We start from the raw sequence: 23,663 nt of genomic DNA, 5'->3' as shown, positions 1-23,663 counted from the left end.
ACCCAGTTCAGGTTTCTCCAGTCATTTGTCATTCCTCACTGCCTGTTTTGTCTTTCCGTTACTGGTAAATAAACGTCACTAGCATTATCATCTACTGCCTGCATTTTGGGTCCTTTCTCCCTCCAACACCACACGGCTCACCTCGGCAGCCGTGACAGAAAGTCAATGATTAGAGTAGTGTGGAATAAGCACAGCACAAATTCTATTCAAAGCAAAAAATAAAGACCTGCCAAGAAATATTCAGAGTATGGTTTTTTTGAAAGAAGGAAGTTATAATTTAAGGGGTTTTCGTAACTTCAAAACAATGAAGGTACGTACTACAAGAAAAGGCTTTTGTGTTTCTGTTCATGGAGTGAAACTATGGAACAGTCTGAAAATGGAATTAAAGCAACGTCCAAACATAAAACTGTTCAAAAAGAGTTATAAAAATATGATCTTTTTGAACTATAAAGAAAAGGAAAATATTGAAATTAATTGAATGTCTCTATTTAAAAAAAAACAAAAAAAAAACAAACTCATGATGTGATATTATAGTATATAGTATATCAGAAATTTGTTCACTATTTTTATTACAAATTATATCAGTAAGGAAGCTGACTAAATATTAACTGATAATTTATGGTAAAGGGGTGGGATTAAATAAAGTGTTTACTTCCTCCCTTTCAACATGTAAATTAATCAGAATGGGTTTTTTTGTATGTATTTTTTTCTCTCTTATTTTCTTTTCTAAATGTACCTGTATATTGTTCACATGTTGAAATAAATTACCAATCAATCAAACACATGGGATGATCCATGATTTGGAGAAATTATGGTGATAGTTGTGGTTTAATGATTTGGAATAAACTGTGTTGACACTTGTCTCTGTGGCGCTGAGTGCTTTATTATTATGAGCTACAGTTGCTTGCAATTGTGAAGTTTGTTTTAACTTACAGAGTTTGTCTTACAGGCAATAATGACAGTCTGTTAAGTTGAACAGACTTAACATTTAACCATTGGCTAATGTTTTTCCTTAATACAGGGTAGTGTTATGATCCAGTGATGTGTTTGTTTTGTGTTACTCCTCCCACCAGAGGATGGCTGTGGGTATCTTTCCCCTTTTTTTTTTTCCTAGGAGGTGGACACCTGGGCGTGGCTGTTAGGGATCTGGGTGGAATCTCTGCCTATCCTCGGATTGGATAATTGATGGATCACCTCCAGTATTTAACTACCGGATGACAGCCACCTGGCCCCTCTCCCCGAACCTCCACCACTTAACCAAGAACCTGTGTGTTGATTTACTGCAGTGTAGAGTTTTGGTGTGTATGTCTGGCGTTATTATGTCCATTTTGTAAATAGCTGTAAATAGATTTGTCAAGTAGCGATCGTACGTTTTGTTCACTTCGTATATATCCTTCACTGCAGCAGCGTAGTAGGCGTGAGAAGCCATTTTTGTTGAATAAGTTTTCTCATTAGAAAGCTAGGTAAGTGAATTGTCTTTTGTTTGGTTTTTTTCACATTGTGTAGGGAAGCGCAGGGACCACGAGGGAGTTTTGTTTGTTATTTTTGGCATCGCTCACTGCCGAAGTAAATAAATGGCTGCTTAGCACTTTAAAAGGTATCATTGTTGGTGTTCTTGCTTGGGTGGGGTGTGGATGGGCAAACTTCTTGTTGCGTTTAATTACTTGCCTAGACTAAAAACGTAACATAATAGCTACTGGACTCCCAGTTCTGGCTGCACACATGAGGAAGTGCAGCAGATCGTTGTTCCGCAGTCATTCCGTCCCCAGGTCCTAAGCTTAGCACATGACCACATCATGTCCGGTCACTTGGGAATCACAAAAAACATACAACCGTGTCCTCCGTTACTTCTTCTGGCCTGGTCTCAAATCTGATGTTGTAAGATTCTGCCGCTCGTGCCACACATGTCAGCTTGCCGGTAAACCAAATCAGGTGATTCCAGCTGCGCCGTTAAAACCCATCCCAGTCATTGGGGAACCTTTCGAACATGTTATCGTTGATTGCGTTGGTCCTCTTCCAAAAACAAAGTCCGGAAACCAATACCTACTCACCATGATGTGTACTGCCACCCGTTATCCTGAGGCCATCCCGTTGCGCTCGTTAAAAACCCGTGGGATTGTGAAAGCACTAGTTAAGTTCTTCTCTACCTTTAGACTGCCTAAATGTATCCAAACGGATCAGGGCACAAACTTTATGTCTAAAATCTTTGCCCAGGTCATGACAGAGCTCGGTGTCACCCATCGCACTTCCAGCGCGTATCACCCGGAGAGTCAGGGTGCATTGGAAAGGTTCCACCAAACTCTGAAAAACATGCTTCGCAAGTTTTGCACTGAGTCTGGCCGTGAGTGGGATGAGGGGTTGCCACTGCTATTGTTCGCCGTCAGGGAGACATGCCAGGAGTCTTTGGGGTTCAGCCCAGCTGATTTAGTTTTTGGCCACACGGTGCGCGGTCCGCTACGTCTTTTGAAAGAGAGATTTCTCTCTGATAGACATCGTCCGAAAGAAAACATTCTGGACTATGTTAGTTTGTTTAAAGAGAGGCTGCATAATGCCTGTGACTTTGCTCGTGGCGCGCTAGCAAAGGCTCAGGTCAGAATGAAAACCCACTTTGATAGAAAGTCTGTAGCACGGATGTTTCGGTCAGGTGATCGCGTGTTGGTTTTCTTGCCTGTGGTTGGTTCACCCCTGCAGGCAAAGTTTTCCGGTCTGTATGTCATTGAGCGCAAACTAAGTGAAACTGACTATGTTGTGTTAACCCCTGATCGTAAGAAGAAAAGTCGCGTCTGTCACATCAACATGTTGAAGGAATACATTGATCGCGAACGCTCTAGTCTGTCACCTGCTGTGTTACCTATTGTGTCGGTGTCCGTCTCTCAACCCTTATATAGTCCCTGCGATGATGGGTTGGAGGATAGGAACAGCTCTGTCTCTGGGGTGCGTCTTAGGAACTCTGAAATCTTGGCTGACTTGGATGCCTATTTAGCACATCTGTCTGATCCCGAAAAATCCGATGTCCGTGAGCTCATTAAAAATTACTCAACTCTTTTCGGTGATATCCCCACTCAAACGCATGTGCTAAGTCACGATATTGATGTGGGTGATCACAAGCCCATCAAGCAACATGCCTACAGAGTAAATCCCACTAAGCGTGCCATAATGCAGCAGGAAGTCCAGTATCTTCTCGACCATGGTTTTGCTCTTCCCAGTAATAGCTCTTGGAGCTCACCATCACTTCTCGTCCCAAAACCCGATCAAACCTCCCGTTTCTGTAATGACTTCCGAAAGGTAAATGCTGTTACAAAACCAGACTCTTTCCCACTCCCACGCATGGATGACTTGGTCGACCGTGTTGGATCAGCAACCTTCGTGACCAAGCTTGACCTCCTAAAGGGATACTGGCAGGTTCCGTTAACGGACCGTGCATCCGAAATCAGTGCCTTTGTTATGCCTGACCATTTTTTGCAGTATACCGTCATGCCGTTCGGGCTACGGAATGCCCCAGCCACCTTCCAGCGGCTGATGAACACTGTGCTACATGGAGTCAGAAATTGTGAAGTGTATCTGGATGATATAGTTGCCTATTCATCCACTTGGACTGAACACCTCAAAACCCTTAGCGAAATATTTGACCGTCTGCGTGATGCCTCTCTGACACTAAACCTGGCTAAATGTGAGTTTGGAAAGGCTGTTGTAACCTACCTGGGGAAACAAGTCGGACAGGGTCAGGTCCTCCCTGTTGCTGTGAAAGTGCAGGCAATATTAGATTTCCCAGCTCCGCAGACCCGTCGGGAGCTGCGGCGTTTTCTAGGCATGGCAGGTTATTATCGTGGATTCTGCAAGAACTTCTCTGAGGTAGTAGCCCCGTTAACCAGTCTTGCCAGTCCAAAATCACCATTTATATGGTCTGAGACATGTCAGTTTGCTTTCGAAGCTGTCAAAGCTCTCCTTTGTAGTGCTCCTGTGCTGGCCGCCCCTGATTTCGCATGTCCATTCAAGCTTGAGGTGGATGCCAGTGCCTTGGGGGCTGGGGCAGTGCTTTTGCAGGAGGATGAAAATGGCATTGACCATCCAGTCTGTTTCTTTTCCAAAAAAAATTCCTAAAACACCAATTGCATTACAGCACGATCGAAAAGGAAGCCTTAGCCTTATTGCTGGCCTTGCAGCACTTTGAAGTGTACCTTGGATCCAGTCCTGTTCCAACCGTCGTGTTCTCTGACCACAACCCTCTCCAGTTCCTAACTCGGATGCAGAACAGCAACCAGCGCCTTATGCGCTGGTCCTTACTCCTCCAGGACTTCAACATTGAAGTCCGATACAAAAAGGGCTTAGAGAATGTCATGGCTGATGCCCTCTCTAGGTCTTGAATCAAACATTTTTGTGTGGGGTTAAATGTTTGATTTTTTTTTTTGGGTGGGGGAAATGTTATGATCCAGTGATGTGTTTGTTTTGTGTTACTCCTCCCACCAGAGGATGGCTGTGGGTATCTTTCCCCTTTTTTTTTTTTTTTTTTTCCTAGGAGGTGGACACCTGGGCGTGGCTGTTAGGGATCTGGATGGAATCTCTGCCTATCCTCGGATTGGATAATTGATGGATCACCTCCAGTATTTAACTACCGGATGACAGCCACCTGGCCCCTCTCCCCGAACCTCCACCACTTAACCAAGAACCTGTGTGTTGATTTACTGCAGTGTAGAGTTTTGGTGTGTATGTCTGGCGTTATTATGTCCATTTTGTAAATAGCTGTAAATAGATTTGTCAAGTAGCGATCGTACGTTTTGTTCACTTTGTATATATCCTTCACTGCAGCAGCGTAGTAGGCGTGAGAAGCCATTTTTGTTGAATAAGTTTTCTCCTGTTTTCTCATTAGAAAGCTAGGTAAGTGAATTGTCTTTTGTTTGGTTTTTTTCACATTGTGTAGGGAAGCGCAGGGACCACGAGGGAGTTTTGTTTGTTATTTTTGGCATCGCTCACTGCCGAAGTAAATAAATGGCTGCTTAGCACTTTAAAAGGTATCATTGTTGGTGTTCTTGCTTGGGTGGGGTGTGGATGGGCAAACTTCTTGTTGCGTTTAATTACTTGCCTAGACTAAAAACGTAACAGTAGAGATGGACCGATCCGATATTACATATCGGTCCGATACCGACCTAAATTACTGGATCGGATATCGGAGAAAAATAAAAAATGTAATCGATCCATTAAATATCACGAAAGCACCTCACAAAACTTGCAACACGCCGTAACTCACCTCAGAACGTTAGCACGTCGGAGCAGTATGCATCACGTAATAGAGCGGCTGTGGCATGTGGGACCTGTCGGTGGTCTGGATAGCATTTGGAGCTTCGCTAGCAACCTGGCATTTCATCTCCGACAAAGTTATCCCCGAGAGAAGTAAAGCAAGTGTGTAAGTCCATCTCTGAATGTTTGTAAAGCATTCCTGCGTTAAGCTTAACAAGCGACTGCCTCTTCTTGCTGCTACTTCAATCATGAAACTGCTTAATGATCAGCTGATCGGCTTTTCTGTCGCGAGTCCGTGTCTCTAGTTTGTTTTTGGCCCACTTTGCACCAGAAAGAGGAAACCAGCGGCTGAACAACAGCAGCACGTTTAAGCTTGATCAGCTGTTGTTAGAATTTATTTAATATTACTTTCTACACCAGGATCTTTTTCTATGTAGCTGACGCTGGTAACTGTGCAGGGGCGGATCTAGCAAAGTTTAGCCAGGGGGGCCGATAGGGCATTAACAGGGAAAAGGGGGCACAAAGACATACTTTTCTTTCTTATTCTCATTTAAAATGTCGAGCTTTTAATAAATAATAATAATAATAATAATGGATTGGATTTATATAGCGCTTTTCAAGGCACCCAAAGCGCTTTACAATGCCACTATTCATTCACTCTCACATTCATACACTGGTGGAGGCAAGCTACGGTTGTAGCCACAGCTGCCCTGGGGCAGACTGACAGAAGCGAGGCTGCCATATCGCGCCATCGGCCCCTCTGGCCAAAACCAGTAGGCAAGTAGGGTAAAGTGTCTTGCCCAAGGACACAACGACCAGGACAGAGAGCCCCGGGATCGAACCGGCGACCTTCCGGTTACAGATACGCTTCCCAACCCCCTGAGCCACGGTCGCCCCCAATTATCTGACTCTTACACCCAAAGTTTTAATTTGATGTAAAATGAATAGAAGTCAATTACTGTGTATAGTGACTATTAAGTCTAATATATATACCCTAGTAAGCTATAGTACTTTTTCCTTTGGAAAGGTACCATCTGTGCAGTCTGCAATTTTGTTGAAGAAAGATGTTGAATCTATTTAATATTTCTTGAAAAATAATTGATTTCTGTGCATTTTTTTTCACACTGCATCAAATTAAGGTTGATTACGTCGATTAAGCATCATGAGGTGGAGCGTGAGGGGTGGTTCCCTATTTTTTATTTATTTATTTTTGTTGTTGCTGGGAGTTGGAACCCTATTAGTTAGGGTGCTTAATATTTACGCTAAGTACTCTTTAAAATACCAGAATAGGGAGGATGGTGTAGGTTTAAGTTTATTAGATTGATCAGTATTGCTGAACTATGAAATATTTTTTTTTGCATACAGGTATAACAGAATAGCTTTAGTGTAGTTGTTGTTTTAAACTTGAGTATGAACTTATACAAAATGCAGCAAGATATTTAAAAAAAACAGTTTTGTTGATTAAAAAACACTATATCGGATTCATATCGGTATCAGCAGATATCCAAATTTATGATATCGGTATCGGTATCGGACATAAAAAAGTGGTATCGTGCCATCTCTAATACAGGGTTACAGGTTTGTAGTGGAGCTACTCCAAGGGAGAAGCCCTAAGAATTTTTAAGTGAGAATGTGAAACTGTTTTGTGCATCTCTAATTGTGTGGAGTTGATGCATGGCAAGGACCATGAGGCAAAAGAGGGTTTTTGGGGAGTTTTCATTTTTTAAATTGCAGGTGGCATGAGGTGAAGTGATGGAAGAAGAGGCTGAGATGCAGATGGAAGCTGAGACCAGGAGAGAGGCTTCAAGAGGATCAGTGAGGAGCAGAGACCACTTCCAGCACAGCTGACAACCCACAGAGGGCTGTGCCGCTGGGCTCCCTAGAGATCATCGAAAGGAGATTGTGGACAGCAGCAAAATCCAAAATAAAGTGAAAGAGGTTCGACGTTGACGGTGAGGAAGCAAGCAAGCAAGCAAGCAATTTATTTATATAGCGCTTTCAGATCAGCCACCAGCTGAACACAAAGTGCTGTACACTTGACATGCCAAACATGATACATTGAGCATGTTAAAAAAAAATAAAAAAAATGAGAAAAAAAATAAAAAATAAAAAATAAAAATGAGAAAAAAAAAATACACATATATATATATATATATATATATATATATATATATATATGTATATATATGTGTGTATATATGTATATATATGTGTGTATATATGTATATATATGTGTGTATATATATATATATATATATATATGTATATATATATATATATATATATATATATATATATATATATATATATATATATATATATATATATATATATATATGTGTGTATATATATATGTGTGTATACACATATATATGTGTATATATATATATATATATGTATATATATATATATATATGTATACACATATATATACACACACACACACACACATATACACACACATATAAAAAACACATTTAAAACAATAAAATCAGGGTCAGACTGTGTCATAAGCCAAAGAGTAAAAATGGGTTTTAAGACGTGTTTTAAAAGTGGACAGTGAAGGGGCCTCTCTAATGTGCTGGGAAAGATTGTTCCACAGATTAGGAGCAGCAATAGAGAAGGCCCGATCCCCTCTGAGCTTTCTCTTGGACCTGGGTACCTCCAGGAGCAGCTTGTCAGCTGACCTGAGAGACCTGGGGGGTGAGTAAGGATGCAGAAGCTCAGAGAGGTAAGTTGGGGCAAGACCATTTAAACATTTAAACACAAACATGAGAATTTTAAAATGAACTCTAAGATATACAGGCAGCCAATGGAGTGAAGCCAGGATGGGAGTTATTTGCTCTCTTTTACGAGTTCTGGTTAAAAGTCGTGCAGCAGAATTTTGGACCAGCTGCAGACGAGAGAGAAGATGCTGACTAACTCCACAATATAGTGCATTACAGTAATCTAAACGACATGAAATAAAAGCATGGATTACCGTTTCAAGATGCGGCCTGGATAATAATGGGTTGGATTTATATAGCGCTTTTCAAGGCACCCAAAGCGCTTTACAATACCACTATTCAATCACTCTCACATTCATACACTGGTGGAGGCAAGCTACAGTTGTAGCCACAGCTGCCCTGGGGCAGACTGACAGAAGCGAGGCTGCCATATCGCGCCATCGGCCCCTCTGGCCAACACCAGTAGGCAAGTAGGGTAAAGTGTCTTGCCCAGGGACACAACGACCAGGACAGAGAGCCCAGGGATCGAACCGGCGACCTTCCGGTTACAGATGCGATTCCCAACCCCCTGAGCCACGGTCGCGGATAAAATAGGTCTTATCTTTGCCAAGCGCCTTAGATGATAAAAACTGGACTTGACACAACCCCTAATTTGACTGTCTAATTTAAAATCACTGTCCATCTTAAAACCCAGGTTTGTAGCAACAGATTTAAAATACTCTGCCAGGGGTCCCAAATCAATAGCGGAGGGTTCACAAGGTCCACTAGGACCAAACAGAATGACCTCAGTTTTGCTGGAATTGCATCTTAGAAAGTTTAGGGACATCCAAGATTTAATGTCTTCTAGACATGCTAAAAGTGGCTTAATAGAGAAGGCCTCTTTCTGCTTCAGAGGCAGATAGATCTGACAGTCGTCAGCATAGCAGTGGAAGGATATTCCATGCCTTCTGAGGATGGTTCCCAGGGGCTGTAAATATAATGAAAAAAGAAGAGGCCCTAAAATTGAGCCCTGCGGGACCCCAGACTGAAAAGTGGCAGAGGAAGACTCATACCCTAAAAAGTTAACACTAAAAGTTCTGTCACAAAGATAAGACCTAAACCAAGACAACTAGAGTGTAAGATTTGCTCTACCCTAAACCTTCAGGGTAGAGCAAGAAACCGAGGGATGAAGGGAGCGTGCCAAGCGACAGCGCAGAAGGAGATCAGCGATGAAATTATGACTCTGTAAACAGCACAGACACCAGAAGCTGTGACTGTGACGGGAAATGACTGACAGCAATTTCCCCAGGAGGATCACCTAATGCTGTTTCACTGTGCCATGCAGACTTTGACACTCTGAAGAGGTTTCCTGTGTGTCATTGTTGTTGTCATTTGCATCATGAGCACTTCTACAAAGCTGGCTGAAATTTTGATGACTGTATCACCCCACAGGAAGAACGCCTGAAGTCAGGAGATGGGGGTTGATAGAGGCCATAAAAAGGAAGTGCTGGTCCAACCCACAGTGAGGGGGCTGCTGACCAGGCCTACAGCTTTGAAGATAGCTCAGAAAGCCACCTGAATAGACAACAACACCAACTGCTGTGTTTGCATGCCCATGTGTACATACACTTGGACTCTGGCCGTATGGACAATGATACGAATGGAGAAAGCGCTGCAGAACTCAATGACTCTGCAGAGGAATCTACACCGGCAGGAAATGCACCACAAGGCTGGAATGATTTTGGAAGTGTTAATTCCTCTTTTTGGACTGTTAACTTTCATTTTCTTACTTGTAGGATGCAGTTTACCATGTGTGAGATCAATGAGAAATAGGATAACTGCTAACACATTTATCAACTGTTTGCTTTTACAGTAATATGAGGTGAATGATAGGACAGAGGATTTGTGTAAATGATGTATGGTTGAATAATTTAAAGGACAAAAAGGACAAACAGGACTGTTAGGGTGATTTTGATAATAGCTGTCATTGTTGTACTTAAATTCGTAAACTGCATGTTGAGATATTTTTCTGTTCCTCCATCAGCAGGAAGTCACACAAACACACACACGTGCTTGCACATGCACACACACACAGTGCCTGACACACCACAGGGGTTTTACAATGGGTGGTGCTTGTGTAAACGGTATGCATCTAATTAAAAGGTGGCAAGCAAAGGCTGGGGGCGGAGTCGTCTGAGTCAAGTGCAGAGTTGCAGCTCTGAGATCCGACCAGGCTTCCCTTTTAAGTTAAATACTGTTTAAGCTGATGTCTTGCTTTCTTCACAGGTGATAACTCTCTGAACCAGCGGGGCCTGCAAGCCCAGACCCAACATTTACATTTCTTCACTATTGAACAGCAGTTAGGCTTTTTAGTGACATCATCCTAAAACCCTCAAATATGGGTGACAATACTAAAAGGTCCTAAATGTGCTGGTGGCATCACCTCCCACTAATCTGAATTAGGGGTGGGTTCTGATTATCGATTTTCTGATTACAATCGATTCCAGTTTGAATAACGCAATATCGATTCATTAAATCCTGAATCGATTTTTACATATAAACGTATTTTACCTGAGACACCAGAATCTCAGGTTAAACCTCTCAAATTTCCAACAACCACCAAACAGCTAAAACAGTAAACGAGAGCAGGAACACGGATTCTGCACAAAGACGTAAACATAAAGCGCCGACGGATCAGGATCAGTGAGATGTCGACTTTCTCACCCGACGGCACAGACACGGTCAGGGCTGAATCAGCTCACTGATTCTGATGTTTCGGCGGGTCGAGCTTTGTGTTCACGTGCTAGATTCTGGAGCTGCAGGTTTTATTGCTCTCCAAACAACATTGACTGAACCAGCAGCAAAAGAAGATCCAAACTACAGATAAACATCGTCATGACTTCAGTCTGACTTTTGCTGCTTTGCTTCCACCACGATAAAATCACACTTCCTGCACAGCTCTCTTTCTCTGTGTACTTGAAGAACAGTTTCCCATATGCTTGCTCATTACCAGTCTACCGTTGTTTACAGCGCTGTGGTTTTTCTTTTTACTTAGATGACTTCTGACAAGAAAGCCACATTTCTGCTGTTCAATACTGAAGAAATGTAAACTTTTTAAAATGATCACAAATTGCAAAACTCTTAGCTGTGTCTGTAATCAAACCTCTGTAACTTTGTTTTTCTGTTTCATCCTCAGCTACTTTGACACAAAGGCGTCTGCTGTGATGCTCACACCTCTGATCAAGTCTCAAACGTGTCAGCGTTGTTTTTATAGATATAAAAATATAGATATGTACTGATAAGTAATCAGAATTATAATATTTCTGACTGTCTGAGGCAAAATTTCCCCGATTCAAATCTAATCGAATTGAATTGATTCCAGAAATCAGTGACGATACCCAGCCATAATCTGAATACATTTGTTTACATGATATTATTCTTGTATTATCAAGAAAATTTAGTTCTCAGAGTACAAAAAGGCAATGGTGATGAGGTATGTTTACCTGGATTATCTGTCCCAGCAGTCCATCCTGTAGTCCAGCCCAGAGACAGCACAGTGTGTGAGGGAAGATGAGTCACAACAGAGAGGAAGGTGTGATGCTCCAGAGGTCCGATCTGCCCCCCAGGACCCGAGAAGATGTCTGCGTTGATCCACACAGGACGGTATGGCTCAGTCAGCACTTCCTGCAGCAGGACTAAAGATGTTGACACAGCCTCCATGCTATGTGGAGAGTATAGCTCAGCGTTAGCGTCACACAGACCCACACAGCATTGGTGGAACAGAACCTGCTTCTCACCTCTTAAAGTCCAGCTTTATCCCCTTGCCGTACTCTTTCACTCCCTCCAGCCATTCCCTCAGGGTGATGTCACTGTCTGTATCAGGGGGATGTGCCATGATTGGCTCTTTGGGATCACGACCTCTCAGGACAATGTCAGCTTCAATCATAAGAGAAGGACCTGAAAAACAGTTGTTGCCCATTAGAAACCGACTCGTATCTTTCTTAAGTATCATCCCAACGACAAACATCACTGAATATATCTTTTTATTTTCAGCCCAGAGGAGGTTAGCGCAGTATGACGAGCACACAGTCGCTCTGTGTGCAGCACGGCCACAAAGGGTCCTGATTTTATCTCCAGCTGTGGCCTCTGCGGGGAGTTTGTATGCTCTCCCTGTGCCTGTGTGGGTTTCTCCAGGGACTCTGGCCTCTTCCCACAGTCCAAACGTGGATTAAATGCTAGGTTAACTGGAAAATCTGGCTACGGATGTGAGACGGATAAAGTCCTCAAAGTGCACACAATGTAGTTAAAATGTGACTTGCAATCTAAAGTTCTTTGGTTAGTCAGTAAGACTAGAAAAGTGCTTTATAAAAAAAGAATGCATTACATTACAGTGTCCAGATTATTAGGCAGACCTGAGATGAATCACAGCTCACACACCAGCCCTCTAATCCATGTTACATATCATGAAGCCTCCTTCCTTCACAATAAAATGACATTTTATTTATTCAACACAAAATACAATAAGGACACGCTGTGGAAGAGAGCCAGAGATTAATAATAACTACTGATTAAATGTATCCACAAGTGGTGAGTAAAAACACTGAGTGCATCATGGGAAGCTCCCAGCAGCTCAGAGCCGCCGTTTGAGGAAGCAATGTGTTCCCATATTTCTGTAGAACAGACAGAGATTATAATGCATTCTAATATTTTTACTCTAAAATTAGTGTTTCTGTTGAAAAGTATGATAATTAATGTTAGCAGAGCTGCTCTGTGCAGCGTTATGGCATAATAATTTTAAGGGAGAATAAAAAGTCGACACACATATCTCATTCCTGACGGAGGACTCTACCACTACACTTCTCCAGTCCATTCACAGAGTCGTTGCATGGTAAAACATGGATAGGAAGTGGGCGGAGCCTTTTACCGTCATTTTATTACGACGCAAAGTACAAACACCTGTGGACACACAATCCAACACCCCCACTTGTACACAGGTTGGGGAAAAACAATCCTCCGAAAAAACATCTTACATTCCAAACACAAATACAGAGAATTTTTCTAACTTAGACTTTGAAACTGGTTTCGTCATCATATCTGCTACCATTGACTCAGTTGGACAGTAATCAATGAGCACTTTCCTTTCATGTACAGCTGACCTTATAAAATGATATTTCACATCAATGTGTTTACATCTTTGTCTGTTCACTGGATTTTTTGACAAAGCGATTGTTCCCTGATTGTCCTCCAATATCATAGGTATTTCATACTCAAACTCATCAAGATCTTGAATCAAATAAGTCAAATACATACATTCCTGAATTGTTGCTGCTAATGCCATGTATTCGGCTTCACAAGTTGATAGTGCTGTAGTTGTCTGCTTTTTGGTTTTCCATGATATCAAAGGACCATTTTCATTTAGGCTTACACAATAACCTGTCATACTGCGTCTATCAGAAACATCGGATGCCCAATCTGCATCACTGTATGCTTGTAGACCTAGTTTTCCACTTGAACGTTTCCTAAAACACAGTTCTTTTCCTCGACTACCTTTTAGATACCTCAGAACATGTTTCACTGCTGTCCAATCATCAACAGTTGGCGCATTGAAATGTTGTGACAGTTTGCTGACAACATAGCTTAAATCAGGTCGCGTACAATAGCTCAGATAAATAAGACATCCTACCGCTTCACGATATCTCCTCACATCTGGTAATGTCTCGAATTTATCAGAATGAGTCCATTTCTGTTCACAGGGTGTTAACCTTGGCTTACAGTTTTGCATGTTAAATCTCTTTAAAATGTTCTCAATATATATTTTCTGTGACATTCTGACACATTCTTTTTCTTGAAGAAAATCTATTCCTAGAAAATGGTTAAGTTTCCCCAGATCTTTCATTTGGAATTTAGAAGAGAGCATTTCTTTCACGCCTGAAAGCACATTTTCATTGTTAGCTGCAATGAGTAAATCATCCACCCACACTATGATGATTACTTTTTCACTTTCAGTTTCTTTTGAATACACACAATGATCAGCAGTATTTTGTCTAAATCCACAACTGCTTAAATAGTCATGTAAGGTTTGGTTCCAGTTACGACCCGATTGCTTCAGCCCATAAAGTGATTTCTTTAATCTGTACACCAGTTTATTAGTCTCACTTGATTCTGTCTCAAAACCTTCTGGTTGTTGTATATATATTTCTTCATTTATTGATGCGTGTAGATAGGCGGTTTTTACATCCATCTGGTGAACCAACATATCATCCTGAACCACTTTCTGCATCAAAACTCTCACACTCGATAAGTTAGCAGTCGGTGAAAAAGTCTCCTTGACTCACTTGACACAATAGCTTCGCTAAATGATGTGGGTATTTCACACAACAATCTGTAGCAATAATCAACACTGGTTTGCATCTGTTCATTTTCACACTCTTTCACATCCGTGATATAATCACTCAAATAATCAGGTCTCTTTCTGATTCTGGATGGATAACGTGTAGCTCCAGCATCTACTTTATCATCAGTTTTAACCTCGGACTCAGTTTGACTGCTTTCACTACCATCTGGAATATCCTCATCCTTCGTCTGTTTGGGTTCACCATCTTTTCTGGATTCATAAACCTCATCTTCATACATCTGATCACTCTGTGTTTGTTGATCCATTGTCGCGGGATTTAGTATTTTTATCAATCTGTGCTTTTCAACTTTCCCGGTTTTTGGGAAATAGATCAAATATGCTGGACTATTTTTGTCATATCCCAAGAAAACACCTTTGTCGCATCTTGGATCCAGCTTTCCCCTATTTTGTTTATAAGCATAGCACAATGATCCGAATTTTTTCATTCTAGAAAGATCAGGTCTTTTTCCAGTTAACATCTTATACGCTGTCTGACCTGTGTGTTTGTTAAAACATCGGTTCCGAATCACTCCCGCGGTTTGTACTGCATATGGCCATAAAGACTTTGGCAATTCGCTCTCAACTAACATGCATCTCGCCATGTCAAAAAGTGTACGCCAGTTCCTCTCTGCTGTTCCGTTTTGATGAGGCGAATATGGCGCCGAAGTTTCCTGCCTAATGCCGTGTCTACTTAATAAATCTCTGAACTGTCTGCTTGTAAATTCAGTTCCATTATCAGAATGAAAGCACTTGATTTTCCCATATGACGCCACCTCTGCAATAAATCTTTCAGTTGCTTGAGTTGTATCACTTTTGTGTTTCAGATTATATACAAATTTTGCACCTGAATAATCATCAACAAACGACAAAACATACTTAAACCCTTCTTTAGAGTTTGGCGTAATCGGACCAGCTAAATCCGTATGTACCAACTCTAATGCTGCCCTGGCCTTTTCATCTGGTTCTCGGTTCCTAGTTTGAGTAAACTTCCCTTGTATACAGGCTTCACATTGCATATTTTTGTTGATTTTACCCTTAATTTCCATTCCATCAACGACATTTTGCAGATTTTGAACATCCTCATAATTACAGTGTCCTAGAATTTCATGCCACGTTTGCATATCAAAACATCCATTACATTTCTCTTCAAACTCTTGCACAGTGTTTATAAAGAACAGTCTCACGTGTTCATATATAGGGAATTTTGTTCCATCAACATGTTTAAGAAAACTGTCCCCGTGTTTGAAAACCACAGTGGCTCCGTTACTAGTAGCTGCTTTTACTGACAAAATGTCCTGTGGAAACGATGGAATGTAGAGTGCTTGTTTCAATGTTACCTTGTGACTGCGTCCTTTACTGTCAATTAGAGCAGGGCGATATGGCCAAAAATATTTATCATGATATATATTTGAAAATTTGCGATAACGATATAACTGACGATATAATTGATGCGAGACAAAATACAACTCCACAACATTACTAGCGCAAAAAGACAACCTATCATTTATTTTCACTTAAAAATTAAACAAGAAGCTGGTTTTTATGTACATTAAAGCTTTATAAAAATGTAACAGTGCAAATGCAAATTCCTTGCTGAAAGTTTAACCAAAAGGCATTTCCAGTAGAAATGGGCTGACATATCCTGAGCATAACCATGTATAATATCCACTGAAGTTAAAAAGAGGTGCTTTGCAACATTAAACTGCAGTGTGCAGTACGTATTTTTCGGACCATAAGGTGCACGGGATTATAAGGCACATTAAGCGAAACAAAGCAGTCAGATAAATCAAACTTTATTAAACTCATTCTTCTTGCTTCCTCCACTTCTGTACCATTAATTCATTAATGTTGAATTCTCTGGCAGCTGCTCTATTCCCATGTTGTTGCAGTATATTAATGACTAACCTCGTATTGTGGATGGATTATCTCAGTTGTTCTCCTGACTGAAGTTTGGTCCTTTTACAGCATCCTGCCATGCGATTGCATTTGTCTCTAACCATGAGGAACCTTAACGTTAACTTTTATAAGTGGAAAAGTGTTAGTGTTTGTCCTCCAGCTTCACTGTTTATGTTATGCTAACATAGCTGTGTTGCTAGCGATCACGTAGCACATAATTATATACCAGCTAGCCCAACTTCAGTAACCCTACAAACGTCACTGCTGTTTAGTTTCCTGTCTTCATTTATGTTGGAAGTGATAGCAGAGCTGTACGTTTGATTTTTTTCAGAAATCTCTCAGTCAGAACATGCTATATCATGTTTAGGTAACTAGCGAAACTAGCGAGCTAACTTCTGCTAGCTTCCTGCTAGCTTCTAACTCCGTTAAATGTAATACATTTTGTTTTCATGGATGCCTGGAAGTTAAACTTCATAGTTACACCTGGTAAAGCAGCAATGCTGATCGTTTTATTAAAGATGAAAGAATTTAGACAGTTTTTAACTCTTAGTGATGCTGCAGTGTTCGTTTGACCTGAAGCATACGGAGTTTAGGACCCAGATTACTCCCAGATTTAAGAGCATCTTAGTCCGACAAATACGACAATAACGACGGCCGCTTGCATGTTCTGCAAAAAAATGTGCTTTGTCGTGTATCTGACGGACAAACACCAAACCAGTTCCACATCACTGAAGTTGCACCATTTTTACAAACCAATTCTGGTTCATCTGTTTCACTCAACAATCGGCCATGTGCGTATGAAAACAAAGGCACTGCGCATGCGCGTTTTACTCATATTCTATCGCGATATTTCATTTTCCTATCGTTGCCTAACATTATACCGGTATTACCGTGAACGGTATAATATGGCCCAGCCCTACTGTCAATCATACTTATCTCAGCATCTCCTCGCCGCTTTGCAGCTCCTCTGCTCCGCCTTCCGTCAGCCAACTCTACACAATGAGCCTCGGGTCGAAATGTGTCATCAAAAGTCTTAAAACTCTCGATCTTCGTAAAGATATGTGACGTCGCTCCCGTATCCACCAGTAGCTGGTTATTCAGCATCTCTTGGCCGCCGTCCGGGACCCTCTGGGGTTCGGAGCCCGTCTTGAACGCGTAGTCCTTCTCCACAACCCCTCTCGCTTCATCCCGTCTTAGCTTCCTTCTACAGGTCGCATCTTTGTGTGTACTACTCCGGCAAAAACTGCACCATACTCTGGATCGGCACGTTCTTGCAGTGTGTCCCTTTAGTCCACATTTAAAACACACAATCTCATTATTCTTTGATCTTCGGTCATCTGCTCGCCATGAAGTAGAATCCTGGTCTAATTGCACTTTTGTCCTCATTACGTTGTCATCAGTTACAGCCGCACGCATTCTCTCGGTTTCTTCATAACTTCTGAGTTTTACTTTAAACTCTGAAAATGTGATTTTTGCTTCGCTCTGTGTAACGTGCACAATCAGGGGTTTAAACGTCTCTGGTAGACCTTTCATTATCATTGCGATCAGAAGTCCATCAGTTAATGACTCACCCGCATTTTTTAACGCTGTGATAATTGCTTCTGCTCGGATAATATAGTCCGTCACACTTTCATTCTTTTCATTTGTGAGAGAAGTAAGTTCGGTGTACAGACTTATGATCCTTGGCTTGCCCACTCCTGCATAATGACCTCTCAAAATTTTTAGGGCTTTCCGTCCGTCATCAACTGCATCTCTCATAACTAACGATAAACTTTTGTCATCCAGAAATTGTATCAACTCTGCATATGCTTCTGCATTTTTGTCATCATCTTCACCATCGGCTTCTTCATCACCCTCAGCCTTTAAGATGACATCTTTCAAACCTTGTAGTCTGAGATGACCAAGGAACTTCGTTTCCCATATCTCATATTTCCTTTCATCTCCATCAAACTGCAAACGGGAATATCGACTGCCCGACTCTGCCGTGCGTCTGCTCATGATGCACAAAAACGCTTACTCACTCAATCGTGCCAAACTTTTAACACCTGCCGGTAACTTGCGGTTTCAGGAAACGCTGCCCTTCCTTTGGCAGTTACAGGATCTCTTTACTGCTGCTCTGGGCCCATAACCTGTTAGCAGAGCTGCTCTGTGCAGCGTTATGGCATAATAATTTTAAGGGAGAATAAAAAGTCGACACACATATCTCATTCCTGACGGAGGACTCTACCACTACACTTCTCCAGTCCATTCACAGAGTCGTTGCATGGTAAGACATGGATAGGAAGTGGGCGGAGCCTTTTACCGTCATTTTATTATGATGCAAAGTACAAACACCTGTGGACACACAATCCAACAATTAACATGAGTCAGCGGGGAGAAACTATGATTTCAGCCTTTAGCAGAGTGACGCTGCCATGGTTACGTTAATGCGGTTGCTAATGTGAAGGAAGCAGAAACTTAACACTAGTGATGGCCAAATGAAGCTTTCCGAAGCACTGAAGCTTGTATTGAAAAACGGTTCATTACTCGAAGCTTTTCAACACAGTCCTCTCCGGTGACATCTGGTGGTGAAAATTTTGAAGAGCAGCTTGAATCTGCAAAATAAAACGGACTGCTCAATTATCACTGCTCACTCAAGAGTGGAGTTCTCTCTGATATTGGGCCACCGTTCCGTTGCTTTGAACATGTAATTGGTTTTGTTTTCTCGATTGGGGGGCTGAAAAAAATGTAATGCGTATTTGCGTAATACATTTTGATCAATAAACTTTCCCTATTTAAACATGCACTATGGTGGCCTTTCTTTGCTCATAACTCCTTGATGTTGGTAAATACAATAAGTGAGCAATATATATAATATACATATGATAATGCACAGCACATTATGGAGTATGCCCCTGCTGTGGAGTCCTGCCTCCATCTACTTGTCGTTTAATCACTGGACAGCTTGACAGGTTCATACAAAATATTAGATTAGGCCAATTGTCCTATACATATTTTTGACCTAGGGGTGGGATTGATTGTGAACTGGAAAGGTAAAATGCTTAGGGAGCTGAGTACGGCTGCATCGTCACTGATTTGTAGAATCATTTTGATTCGATACAGGATCCGATTCAATTTGATTGGAATCTGGAAAGTTTTGCCTCAGTCAGAAATATTACAAGTCTGATCATTTAACAGTATATATCCATAATTTCGTATCTATTAAAAGAAAGCTGACACATGTGAGACTTAATTAGAGATGTAAACAGAGAGTTATGAAACCTGCAGCTGCAGAAGCCAGCGGGGAAAAAAAGAGGCAAACACAGCGCGGACCCGACGACGCACCAAAATCTGACTCTGACGCGTCGGGTCCGCGCTCTGTGTTCACGTTTGTATGCAGAATCCGTAAACCTGCTCCCAGTTACTGTTTTAGCTGCATGGTGTTTGACGACATGTTGTGAGGTTTAACCTGAGATGCTGGCGTTTCAGGCATAATAACGTTAATTTACAAATCGACACGGGATTTTAATGAATCAATATCACTTTATTCAATTTAGCATGGATTGTAATCAGAAAAGCGATAATCAAAACCCATCCCTAATCAAGAACTTGCAAAGTAAAAACATGCTCTATGTCAGGTAGCCCTTTTGTTATTTACATTTAAAAAGAGGATTAGTGTTACTGTGCGCTGGCTGAGTCTGTTTCTTTTCTTAGAAATAGTTTCTCCTGCCCTGGAGAAAATCCACTTGCATGGAACAGAAGAGGCTGTGGAGTGCAGGAACTACACTGCAAGTTGGTAGATATGCAGGTATTCCTGGGTCCTGCAGACTATCACCTAAAAACAATAAACAAAATGATTTTCTAAACTGTAGCAATGTAATGTACGTATAGTGTCAAATACATTTTTGTAGTCTTCATTAGCTTTAATTCACATGGAAGTGTTCCTAAAGTCATATGCTGTAATGATATTTACATTATGAAAACATGATTTTGGACATTTCAAGTTTTTCACTTCGGCAGATAAAATGAATTGAGCAAAATCAACTCAAAATATTCCCACACGCCAGAACGTCCTCTCTTCCTCGCTGGCTCCATATCTGTCAGTGGAATGATCACCTCGTCGCTATCTGTCACCATCAACACACTCCACGAATCCCGTGGATGATTCACTTCCTTATATCTGTTTGAATCAGGTACCGAAGCAGTTACGTGCGTAATGAAGCTTCGGACGTCACTGGTCACGTGACTTTTGCCAAACGAAGCAAGCCTCGACACAGTGCTTCTGAACCAGTGTGTTGTTTTTTTCGACACACGCTCCGGAGCGTCAGCTTCAAGCGGGCCATCACTACTTAACACGATCACGCAAAATAGTTTCAACCTTCAGGACTAAACAAGGGCTGATTTAGACAAAATGACCTTTAACATAAACAACAATAAAATGTCAGGTGTTTGAATTTCCATGTTGACGTCAGCGGGACTGACAGCCACGTCACGGACTCACCTGTGAGCGCCTCCGCCAGCCTGCTCCTGCTGTTCGCTGCATGCGACCAGCTAACCTCGGCAGCGTCCATCCTCGTTATAAAACTCCGACTGAAGAAATAGTCCAGCGTTTGGTCACGCATCCCACCTGCGAACAGAACACGAGGGTCGCAGCCATTAGCTCCTCTCTGTCACAGTAAAGTGCAGCTCGCTAAAGCAAGTGAGCGTAGCTGCAAAGCTCGACATTACCTGTTTTACCCTTTAAATTCCACAAGACATAAAATATAAAACACACGATTAAAATTAAAGTAATTCTGTGAAAACTCAGCAAAAGACTCGTTTTCATTGCCGACTTCCACGATCCAAAACGGAAGATAAATAACAACACATTTCCGGTCCGAGATTGTCGAAATAAAAGAACCGGTAGTCTTTTACTGATTCAATACAATATTTATCAAGATTTCTAAGTTTAAAATCTAAGTGACCAAAGTGCCCCAATCTTTATTCTATTCGACGTGAGACAATAAAATATCAGCTCTAAAAGAAAACATCTCTAAAGTTAGAAATATCCTGTCTCAGAGTGACGCTGAAAAACTAGTTCATGCATTTATTACTTCCAGGCTGGACGACTGTAATTCATTATTATCAGGAAGTCCTAAAAACTCCCTGAAAAGCCTTCAGCTAATCCAAAATGCTGCAGCAAGAGTCCTGACAGGGACTAGAAAGAGAGAGCAGATTTCTCCTGTTTTGGCTTCCTGTTAAATCCAGAATTCAAAATCCTGCTCCTCTCATACAAGGTCTTAAATAATCAGGCCCCATCTTATCTTAATGACCTTGTAGTACCATATCACCCTATTAGAGCACTTCGCTCTCGCTCTGCAGGCCTACTTCTTGTTCCTAGAGTATTTAAAAGTAGAATGGGAGGCAGAGCCTTCAGTTTTCAGGCCCCTCTTCTATGGAACCAGCTTCCAGTTTTGATTCAGGAGACAGACACTATCTCTACTTTTAAGATTAGGCTTCAAACTTTCCTTTGATAGAAACTCCCTCAGCAGTATTGCTAATGTGTCTTCTTGAGCAGGGGGACCTTGTGGGCCCTGCCAGATTTCTATCCACTCGAGTGTAGTGTGTTATTGATGGTGTTTTTGGTGACTGTGGTCCCAGCTGCATACAGATCTTTAACAAGTTCCTCCCATGTGGTTTTGGGCTGATCCAGCACCTTTCCTATAATCACCTTCAGCCCTGTGGTGTAAAGTACTTTGAGTGCTCAAATAAAGTAGAAAAGTGCGATATAAGAACCAGTCCATTTACCACGAGGCAAGGAGCTCTCTCATATTCTGGTTCCAGGCTTCTGGAGGGCATCGCTGCAGCTTCCCACCCTCGTTATCAAGCACATTTGTGACAAGGACTCTTCCAGACACTCTAAACCAAGGCACAATGTACATTTCAATTCCTTTAATTTTAAATGTTTATATTGTCTATCCTGTAAAATAGTCAGATGTCTATTCATATTAATGTACAGAATTCACCTGCTTGCTGCTACTACTGCACATTCACCCAGTGTATATACTATATGTATGTATATATATATATAATGTTCTTCCTCTACACCCCCCCCCCCCCAATTTTTGCACATGTCGAGGAGCGTGTCAGGCTACATTTCACTGTGTGTTATACTTGTATAACTATGCATGTGACAAATAAAGAACCTTGAACTCTCACTGACACGACAAGAAGATTTCGATTTATGTATCTGTATTTTCTATGTTTGGGTTTTTTTTGTTGTGTTTTTGTCTCTTACAGATGCAGCAGTTGGTGATACATTGTGGATTTCTATTTGCTGGTTCTGATAACATCTTCCCCCATTGAAAATAAATTCTTAGTAGCACCAGGCAGATTTTTTTTATGCATTAGTTTTGTTTGCGTAATTTGCAGTAAACTGTCTCATGACTCATTTAAATATTCTCCTACTGACAGTGTGATAGATTATTAGTCAAAGTTTAAAGCAGTCGTGGTCAAAGGTGACTTGATTTATTTAGAAAAGAATGTAAATATACAAATAAGAGTAAAAATGTCCCATCAAAGTGAGGTTAAATAATGCTTCAACTGTAAACATACTCCACCAATCTCTATTAAACAGCCGTGTACCACAGGCCTTCAAGCTGGCAGTAGTTAACCTGTTGCTTGACCCAGCTGTCTTAGCTAATTATAGGCCAATCTTCAACCTTCCTTTATTTAAAAAAAAAAACCTTGAAAGAGTGGTTGCAAAACAGCTAAAAGACACACTGGTTCACTGTGTCCATTTCATGCTTTGCTTCTCCAAAATGTGCAACGTACACACATGCAGAAGTTGCAGTATGCTGCAGTAACAGCAGAGCGACATTTTTGATTTCGAGGCAACACAAACAGAATCACAGGAAATGTTTAAATGAATCTCCAGTTTGTTAAAGTTGTGGCTGCGGAAATAGACTAGTCTGCTCGGTAAAAAGAAACAGAATATGGCATATAACACATTCATGCAGCCTGGTCCTACCAGCTGCAGCCTTGTTCTACGAACAAGTTACAGGGTTGTGTAACATCCTGCATGTGTCAGCATTCCCCGTTTAGCTTTGGTCAGAGATACAGCTGCTATTAAAGTGTTCAGTAAAAAGGAGGGAAACAGGCTGTTAAGCAGTCTGCTGCATGTGGAAACCAAAAACAGGTGTGGAACAGGAGAGACAAAGAGGTCCTAAAATAAAAATTGAGGCTGCAGGCAGCGATGAGGATCCTGGTGCACGTTTGGATGTGCCACGGTCGAGCCAACCTACAGCTCGAGTGTGTGGCTGGGTCTGAGATGCACTGCAATGTCCTGCTTGTAGAAAACTGTTCTGAATTTCTGTGACAAACCAGCTACGTAGGAGATGACAGCTTTGTCTCATCTGTCGCTCAGCTTCTCCCCACTTGGTGTTTGACCTCGTTTCCTCTGCATCTTTGCTGAA

The 23,663-nt window shown here is 41.5% G+C and overlaps 1 protein-coding gene across 1 annotated transcript in view; it reads right to left on the bottom strand.

Moving 5' to 3' along the window:
• The window catches only part of fam151b (family with sequence similarity 151 member B), a 32,730-nt gene extending 11,615 nt beyond the window's left edge, over window positions 1-21,115 (bottom strand). Inside the window, exons 1-4 of the mRNA XM_082555358.1 lie at window positions 20,938-21,115; window positions 20,711-20,836; window positions 11,738-11,897; window positions 11,444-11,661 (exon numbers count right to left, since the gene is read on the bottom strand). Coding sequence (XP_082411484.1) covers window positions 11,444-11,661; window positions 11,738-11,897; window positions 20,711-20,836; window positions 20,938-21,034 — 601 coding nt within the window. The 5' untranslated portion in view covers window positions 21,035-21,115. The remainder of the gene's footprint in view (window positions 1-11,443; window positions 11,662-11,737; window positions 11,898-20,710; window positions 20,837-20,937) is intronic.
• Window positions 21,116-23,663: the final 2,548 nt, after the last annotated feature.

Source organism: Aulonocara stuartgranti (genome assembly GCF_965226115.1).
Source record: "Aulonocara stuartgranti genome assembly, chromosome: 12".
Classification (NCBI taxonomy): domain Eukaryota; kingdom Metazoa; phylum Chordata; class Actinopteri; order Cichliformes; family Cichlidae; genus Aulonocara; species Aulonocara stuartgranti.
This window is presented reverse-complemented; position numbering and strand designations above follow the sequence as displayed.